This window comes from Apis dorsata, unplaced genomic scaffold (genome assembly GCF_000469605.1).
Source record: "Apis dorsata unplaced genomic scaffold, Apis dorsata 1.3 scaffold_326, whole genome shotgun sequence".
In the NCBI taxonomy this organism is placed as follows: Eukaryota; Metazoa; Arthropoda; class Insecta; order Hymenoptera; family Apidae; genus Apis; species Apis dorsata.
Genome location: NW_006263594.1, coordinates 136941 through 146141, shown reverse-complemented (window position 1 = coordinate 146141; position 9201 = coordinate 136941). Strand labels below are relative to the sequence as shown.

The 9201-nt window shown below is 41.3% G+C and overlaps 2 protein-coding genes across 3 annotated transcripts in view; both read left to right on the top strand.

The window, feature by feature from the left end:
- Positions 1–3344, top strand: part of LOC102677625 (zinc finger protein 28-like) — a 5350-nt gene extending 2006 nt beyond the window's left edge. For both annotated transcript variants that reach the window (XM_031511516.1, XM_031511517.1), the window contains 2 exons: positions 2109–2330; positions 2973–3344. In XM_031511516.1, coding sequence (XP_031367376.1) covers positions 2109–2330; positions 2973–3162 — 412 coding nt within the window. In that variant the 3' untranslated portion in view covers positions 3163–3344. The remainder of the gene's footprint in view (positions 1–2108; positions 2331–2972) is intronic.
- A 2691-nt stretch (positions 3345–6035) lies between these two features.
- LOC116185899 (zinc finger protein 771-like) lies at positions 6036–7488 on the top strand. Its single transcript, XM_031511483.1, has 2 exons — positions 6036–6219; positions 7145–7488. The coding sequence occupies exons 1-2, from the start codon at positions 6036–6038 to the stop codon at positions 7486–7488; spliced, it is 528 nt and encodes a 175-aa protein (XP_031367343.1).
- The last annotated feature ends 1713 nt before the right edge of the window (positions 7489–9201 follow it).

The following is a 9201-nucleotide window of genomic DNA, read 5'->3' as shown; positions in this document are numbered from 1 at the left end:
GAGAGAGAGAGAGAGAGAGAGAGAGAGAGAGAGAGAGAGAGAGAGGAGGGGAAATTATATTGAGGAGAATGAGAGTTTTACGATTTAAACGACGATAAAAACCTCGAGAACGGCGTTTGGGCGAGTTGTTTGTCATTTCGGCTGTATTCGTCGGGGGATTATTTTGAGGTTAAGGAGGAGAGGCGAGTAATAATAACCGATGGCGATGCTGTATGCTTGCGATGTTGTTGTTAATATTATTATTATTATTATTATTATTAATTATTATTAATTATTATTATTATTATTATTATTAATATTATTATTATCATTATCATTATCATACGTACTTGCCAATAATGTCTTTACGAATGTATCGTCGTTGTATAATCCTGTGACAATTATGCAGTTATTGTATTTAATTTGCGCGGGAATGCGGTCTTTGTACATACTGTTGCGTATGTGAGAGAGAGGGAGAGAGTGTGTGTGTGTGTGTGTATCTGGGAGAGAGAAAGAAAAAGAGAGATTGAGAAAGAGAGAGAGAGACAAAGGGAGGGAATTTTTGTCACAGGAATTGTGCGAATGACGATGATGTGTGATTTTTAATCAGGGATAATTGAGGAATGTGGAGAAAGAGATCAAGAGAGAGAAAGAGAGAGAGAGAGAGAGAGTGCGTGTGTGCGTGAGAGAGAGAGTATGAGAGAGAGAGAAAAGAGAGAAAAAAAAGAAAACATGCACAAAGACAACAATTGTCGTTTTTCATGCGTTCTAAGTATGTTCTTTTTTTTTTTTCCATTTGCATTTTTTTCTTCTTTCTTTGAACAATTTTTCAAACACTTTCCATTCTTCTACTTCTAACGTCTTTCGTCCGTATTTCGTTTCATTCCTTCTCGATACGATTGGAAATAAGAAGAATTTCTTAACCAAAAACGCGTTCAAAAAAATCACTTGTTCAGAAAGCAACACATGGACACTGCGTTGAGGATTCTCGACGTAGTATCCATTTACAGAAAAAAAATCTCTTTCTCGAACAAATTGAATCGTGAAAAAAAAATGGATCCAGCCATTTGAATCGTGAGAATTTTTCAGAATAATAAAATTCTCGTCTTTATTCCTCGTTAATGGACAGTTGTCGATGCGCGTATACAAAATCGCGATAAATGTCCGTTCACGAGAAATACTTGAAAGTTTTCCTTATTTTATTTTATTTTTTTTTTCTTCGATCGATCTTCGAACGAATTCACAACGATCACCCTTCGATCGTACGTGGCGCAAAGTTTCGAAACTTGTTGTTGATGTGTAATCCGTGGTTGCAGGTGTACAGCCGGTGAATCATCACGGTTGGTTCAAGTGTCCTCGTTGCACGCACACTTTCCTGTCCAAACACCGTATGATGCGCCACTACCGCTCCCATTGCAACCTGAACGAGACACATTTCCGGTGTACATACTGCGATTACCGGTCAAAGTATAGCTCGAACGTCTACAAGCACGTGAGAAGGATCCACAAAGAATTGCCCCTGTTTAAACCGCATCGGTTGCTCATGCGTTGAAAGAAGAGAGGAAGAGAGGGATGTGAGAACGACGATGGATACGTTAAGGAGAGACCGTTCCTTCTCTGGGACTGTGGAATAGTAATCGTTCGACTTCGTTCGCTTCGACTCCTCCTCCTTTTTTTCTTCCATTTCCTTTTTCTTTTCTTTTCTTTCCTTTTCTTTTATATTACCAAAGAATCGCTCGACGATAACAACAACGAGAAATTTTGTAATATGTTCCGTCTTCCTTTTTTCCCTCTCCTCCCCCCTTTTCTAATCGTTTTTCTCAATAAAATTCGTGTTCATCATCATTCATTTTGCCGACAATTTGACGATCGATCAAACGTCTCAACAAAGAGACTCGTTCCGAGAGTGGTGGCCTCCTCCCGAATAACGAAAGGAGGGGAGGAAAAAGAAAATCGTAGAATCGTAAAGAGAGGGGAAAAAAACAAAAAAAAAAAAAAAAAAAAGTGTCGAAAGTGCGAAAGTCTCTCTCTCTGTGTTGTGCAGCTTGCTCGAAACCTCGAAAACTCTCCGAGCAGCGGGAGTAGGCAAGCGTTACTTACCCGGCCTGTGATCTGCTTGTCTTTTGCAGGATACGCGAAGGAACCGTCGAGGCAGTCGTGGTCGAGTCAACCGGATCAAGTTCAGAGATACTTTTGCCCGAGGTGTTGCAGCTCGTTCAGCAAGAAGGCGAACATGCTGACCCATTTCAGATACGAGTGCGGGAAGGAGCCGCGGTTCCAATGCCCGTACTGCGGCAAACGGGACAGAAAATCGTCCAACACCTACAGGCATATCAGAACGTATCACCAGGGTAGCAGGATACAAGCGTACAAACTGTATTAAATCCTCGTGCTCGTGGCACGCGTCCATCCCAAGAAGGAAAAAAAAAAAAAAAAATAAGAAGAGAAAAGAGAAGAGACTCTCGTGACGTGATATTGTGTAATATTGCGATTACATATATATATATATACACATATATATACAATTGTAGCTCGCGTGCCCGTGTTCCTTCGTCGGTTGCGTGTGAAAAAACCGAGCGTGAAAACTCGTGTGACTTGTGTATGTGTGTGTGTGTGTATGTATGTGTGTATGTGCGCGTGTACACGAGATGTTAAAAAATAGATAGATCTTCCTTCGTCCTCGTGAGGATCATCACTGTTCTTCTGTCCTCCCTCTCTATCTATTCACCCCTCCCTACGTTTCATCGCGCGAAAATTGTAACAGAGGCGGGAGAGGAGGGAGCTCTTTTTCTTTTTCTTTTTTATAGAGAGGCGTTGTCGTCTCCCTCCCCGACGACAACCGCAAGGATTCCCTCGTTTTCGGAATCGTTCGAATATCACCACGATCACGACGATCGCTCTATCTCTATCCCATCCGCACCGTTTTCGTTCGACCACCTTCGGCTCCCCCGCCCCTAACGGTCTAACGGTCGCCTCTGTTTTCTTGTTCGTAGGGGCGTTGCCGTTGCCGGCCTACGACGAGCCGAGCGCGATGGACGGCCACGGCCACCACCACCACCACCACCACCATCACCACCAGAGGGGGGCGACAGTCGAGTACAGGGGAAGGAGGTCCGCGATCAAGAACGAAGACGGCTCGTTCTGGAATTCCGGCAAGATGTCCTATCACTGCCCCATTTGTAACGCGGGATACACGTACAAGAAAACGTTGAAGACCCATATGAAGTACGATTGCGGCAAGGAGCCGAGGTTCAAGTGTCCTTATTGCAGCAAAAGGGACAAGTGTTCGTCCAACATTTACAAGCATATCAGGATGAGACACGACGGGATGCCTGTGATCGTGCATAGGAATTAGAAATTTTATTTATATATACTCCGATGATCGTCGTAATTTTTCGTTTCCTTACCTTCTCTTCCCTCCCCTTCCCACCCCCTCCTCCCTTCCTCCGTCGCGTCGTTTCGACGTGATCGAATCCCCCTCCTCTTCCCTCTCCCCTCCCGTTTGGCAATGCGCGGTGATGATTCGAAGAGAATTTAAAAGAAAAAAAATCTCTTCGGAGAGAAGGAGAAGAACGGAGGTTTCGCTCATTAGATGACGCTGAAAAAGCGAAAAGATGATGAAGTGAAAAAAAAAAGTGAAAAAATGTTCCCTTGTAAAGCTTTAGAGACTATAGAGGCTATGTCGGTAATACGTGTGTAATATGTATATTTCGATATTTTTCGCAGACAAAATGTAAAAATTTTTATGTTAGAGAAAGTTGGAAGAGTCGGTAATACGAAGAACGAGAAAGAGAGAGAGAGGGGGGAAGAGAGAAAGGGAGAGAGAGAGAGAAAGAGAGAAGAAGAGGAAGAAGAGAGAAAGAGCAGGAAAGGAAAAGGAAAAGAAGAAGGGGAAAAAAGAGAAAAGAAAAAAATTGGAGGAAGAATATTTCATCGAGTATGTATCGTGAGCCGACGCGTAATGATTTTGAAGTAATGATACATCGATTTGTATCGTTTATCTTAATAAAATAACTCCAAACGTTTATGTATATATATATATATATACATATATATATATATATATATACGCGCGTGTATACACACATACACACAAACAAACATACATACATACATACATATATATATATATATATATATATATAACTTAGTGATATAAACTTGCGAGGATAACGTTAATTTCAATCATTCCACTCGTTCGATCGCCATCCTTCTTTTCCTTGTCACATACACATAGATACATAGAGACGCGTGTTTGAACGCGTTGAAGGACGTTCGATTAGGTTTGGAAATGTGTGGTATTTGTGTAGAATCCGATGGAGCACGAGGCAAAATCCGTAGATCGAGAACGCATGCCGAAATATAAAAAGAAAGGGAAAAGGAAAATCTCGTTTCGAAAAGAGGAGTTTTGGTCGTTCATTTTTATTTATTTCTCTTTGTTCGTACTTTGTTCGTACTTTGTTGCGTTTGTTCCAATCGTGGTAGCGATTAGTTGCGCTTGTCGAACGTGCAGACGAGCGAGCGATCTCTCGTATTTTTAACAACGACAGATGACAGAGACGATCATGGATATTGGAGAATTCAAAATTGCCGCGGTTAAGGTGTAACGTTGCCAGATGTCGCTCGTCCGCATCAAACCCCTAACACTTTAACGGTCGCCGTTGTGTATCACTCTCTAAAATATTTTACAGATTGTAACAATAATAATAATAATAACGATAAGAATAATTATATCGAAATTCCAAAAAGTAGGGAGTACGTTTAATTTTATAGAAACGATTTGATTTAAGAAAATTTGCGACCAAGGATCTTTTCTGAGTATAGAAAATGGCGGCCGTCAAAGTGAGGAAACGCGTAGAAATTTGTTCGCAGGACCTGGCCGAGACGATATTGCGTATATAGTTTTCGAGAGAGAGAGAGAAAAAAAACAAAACAAAAAAAAAAAAAAAAAAAACGGTAGCGAATCGATCGGCGCAGGACTAATTGTCCTGATTCTTTTCAGATATACGGATATTGGAATGGCCAAACGTGAGGACGCAAGCCGGTGTCTCGAGTTACATCTGTTCAAAGTGCAACGCGGGATTCCGAAGGATGTGGGACCTGATCAGGCACAAGTGTGGCCAGATCCCTAGATACGCGTGTCCTTATTGCCATAAGAAGGACAACTCATCCTCGAATGTTTACAGGCACATCAGACGATGGCATCCTAAATTGCCAGTCGGTGTAAACAAAATGTTTTGAACGGTGTCCCGAGACTTTCGGTGAAGTATTATATAGTCTAGAATCATTAAAAAAAAAAAAGGAAAAAAAAAAAAAGAAAATAAGAGAAGAAGAAGAAAAAATGATGAATCGAACCGAATCGAATTTAACTGGCTACTTTCATCCCTCGTTTTCACCACCCTTTCAATTTTACCCTTTCAATTTAATCGTTCAATTTTTTTTTTTCTTTAATTCCAAATAATAGCGATCCGCGCATGCGCGTCGAGTTGTGGGTACGAGTACGTAATTTCAGTGTGAATGCGTGGATGGGAGCGTGTGCAAGGAATCTCGTCTTCCGTCAGGATTCACAAGAGAGAAATCTTATCCATCGTTTCCTTGGTGTTTTCTTGCCTTGATTTAGGTGTAACTGTGTAAACAAACGCTTGTAGATTATATATATCTACGCTTCAATCTACGGAACTCGATATTTTTTTTCTCTCACTTTCCCGATACGTACACGTGCACGCATACACACACACATGTATCGTACACAATGATATCGTACACACGTGCACGTATACGTATACACATAGCGGGGGATCACATAGAGATCGAAAGGGGGACGAAATACTTCCCCCCCCCTTTACCTTGCTAAGTCTCGAAGGTATCGAAACTCTCGAGAACGTTTGCTCTACATATCGTGTTTGTGTTTTTAATTTTCAGAATGGAAATACTCGACGTCCCGTACAAGGACGAACGCTATAGAGTGTTCGAAGTGCGGCAAGACGTTCCCCAAGCAAAGAGATTTGACGTTCCACGTGAGGCACGCGTGCGAAGAGAAATACAAGATTCGTAGCATGAAAAATTCGGATGCGTATCTCTATGGCAACGATTTGGACTGCAATCGATGCGGGAAGAGGTTCAAAAGGCGGAAAGATCTCAATTACCACATACGTCATTTGTGCGGTATACGTGGTATACAATGTCCTTATTGCAACAAATGTTACACGTATTCGTCCAACGTCAAGTATCATATAAGCCGTTACCACGAGGGGAAAGAGGTTTATTACAATAAACTTGTTTGAACGAATCTCGATTAGATCAGCGCGAATCATTTTGTCGTCGAGAAAAGAAACAACGTGGTGTTTTTTTCCCGAACCGGTTCCTTTTCTAATCGTAATCGCTCGATCCCTCAAGCTTGCCAAGATTTTCGTACTCGTATCGTATCGCTCGTCTTGTCGAACGAGAATAATTCGTTCGAATTTTCGTAACGAAACGAATTCTTTCTATTTCGTTTCGAATTATATAGGATTGTATTACCATGGAATTTTTTTCTCCCTAATCGTCACAATTCTCTTTCTGTCTCTCTCTTACTCTCTCTCTCTCTCTCTCTCTGTCTCTCTCTTCCTCTCTAGTCACTCGTTGAGCCTGTGAGCATCGCTGAACTGCGTGTTCGAAACCCCGGCGATATCTCGCCAATATCGCGAACGAATAAATTGTAAAGGATCTCGTAAGCATAATGTAAACGTATTTGAGAATAACGATTAAAAGCTCGATCAACTTTCAGCTCAAGCTGTTTTTATCTATTCCTAACAATTCCATCGCGTTACGATCCAGCGTATTGCGTGTGATATATACATATATATATATACGCACACGTGTTACACACATCTGTATCCAAGTTGAGACGATCCTAACCTTACTTCCCGTTTTTCTTTTCTCCGTTCACACGAGTATATATGGCGCCCTCTGCAACTACTTCTATCTTTCTTCCACCTTCCCACACGCCATTCTTTTACTTTTACTCCTCCTTCTCTCTCTCTCTCTCTCTCTCTCGCTCTGTTTTTTCTATCACAGCGTGACAGCGTTCCTCCAGCAACGTTTCCCTATTGCACGGTACAAAACTGTTGGCCACCCGTGACCCGTTTTAACCTCGATTAACCATCATTTGTATTAATGTTTTCAGGTAATTACCAAGGGGAACGTTACGTGAAGTGGAACAACATGGGGTATGTCGGTTATACGTCGGAGAAAAACTACTTGGACAGGTATAGATATCACCCGAACGAGCGTAAAAGGTTCGAATGTCTCAACTGCGGATGTCGTTTCACCCAGAAGACAACCATGACCAGGCATTTGCGCTACTTTTGCGGACAGGGGCATCGTTACCAGTGCCCTTACTGCGAGATGAAAGCCTCGTGCTCCTCCAATATTTACAGACACGTGAGATCGAGACACGCCGGATACAAAGCTCACGCCATAAAACTCTTCTCCTCGATCAATCCCCGTAGAAACTTAGAAACCATGTAAAAAAAAAAAAAAAAAAAAAAAAAAAAAAAAAAAAAAAAAAAAAAAAAAAAAAAAAAAAAAAAAAAAAAAAAAAAAAAAAAAAAAAAAAAAAGCGGACGATATCTCGAAATTTGGAAATTTCTTCCCTGTTGTGTTTTTTGACGCGAGGAAAAACCAACGAACAAAAGTGCATTCCAGGATACCATCTCTCGTTAAACCATCGAAGCATCGAATATGGTACTAGGATAAAAAAAAAATAGAAAAACAAAGAAATGGAAAAGGAAATTCCATATCCCGATTATACCGGGAAATCGATATACGAAATCGAGACAAGATTTAGAAAAGTAAGGCCGTGTCAACGTTTTTCTTTTTCACGTTTGTCTCCTCCGATGTAAAATATATATATATACATATGTGTCTTTCCTTGTAACTCTCTGGTCGCATTGCTCTCTTCGTCCCGCGCGCCAGCTTCTGCTTCTCGATCAGGCGTCATTATACGAGGATTTTCATTCCCTCGAAATCCTCGTGTGTTTAAACGTTCTCCCTCCAGTTGTTATCGAATATTCCAGGAAAAGAAAAGAAAAGAAAAGAAAAGAAAAGAAAAGAAAAGAAAAGAAGGGGAAAAAAGAAACAAAGAGGATTCCACGTTTTAAATCTTTCTTTCTTACTTTTTCTCTATATGTCACGACGACTCACGGAAAACGATGCACGCGCGCACACACGCCTCCTGGACCGGGGAAAAAAAAAAAAAAAAAAAAAAAAAAACACGCGTCCCCGTTCACAAACTGTTACACCGCTAACACGCTCTATTCGATATTTCAGGTGTTTGCGAGAACGTAACCAGGAAGAGGCGGAAAGTGTACTCGGTGAACAAGAGTCACTATTGCCCACGGTGCAACCGTGGCTTCACCCTAAAGAAAAACATGACGCGGCATCTGCGTCACGAGTGCGGCATGGCGCCGAAATATCAGTGTCCTTACTGCGACAAGCCCTCCAAGTTCACACAGAACATATACGCCCACATCAGGAAGTATCATCCTGGCCAAGTGTTGTGCTTCAAACGGCTCTATTGAGAATATATATATGTATATATATATATATCATTCGCAACAACTTCGTTATTTTCCCTTCCTCCCCTCTCGAATACCGCCATCCCCCCCGTGTCCATGTCTCGATGTGTCAGAGCAACCGAATAAAGTTCAAATTCTTCAATCCCAATGCGTCTCGAGTCTCTTCATCCCACTACTATTGGGGAGAATATTTTACAGGGGATAGGAGAGAGAGAGAGAGTGGGTGGGTGGTGAACGAGGGACGAAAGGGGTTTTTATTCAGCTAATTATTATTGATTCAATTTGATTTCAGGTGTTTCGACGGTCATCCCGTATATTCAAGTTTTTCATCGTGATCGAATGCTCGTTTTTTTTTTTTACGTATTTTTTTAATCGTGCAGAGATGGGAATAAGAATGTTATAGGTATAAACAAAAAAAGTATATCTCTTCACGAAAGAGATCTTTACCTCTTTTTTTATCCCAAACTAACGACTCAATAAACTCGTCGTTTGTTTATCCCGTTTTGATAACACAAAGCAAACGCTCTCGACAATATTTCTCGCAAGTGGACGTCGAAACAAGTAATTTCCACGTTAAAAGAATCGTCTACTCGCGAGAAACTCGTATCGAGGTGAAATTGAATAGATCCATCATCCGTCGCGCCATTTTGGAACTTTGGTTGTA

Coding starts and splice junctions, on each gene's coding strand:
- LOC116185899 (XM_031511483.1), top strand. CDS start 6,036: ATGAAAAATTCGGATGCGTATCTCTATGGCAACGATTTGGACTGCAAT. Junction 6,220..7,144: donor CGTCAAGTATCATATAAGCC/GTTACCACGAGG, acceptor TAATGTTTTCAG/GTAATTACCAAGGGGAACGT.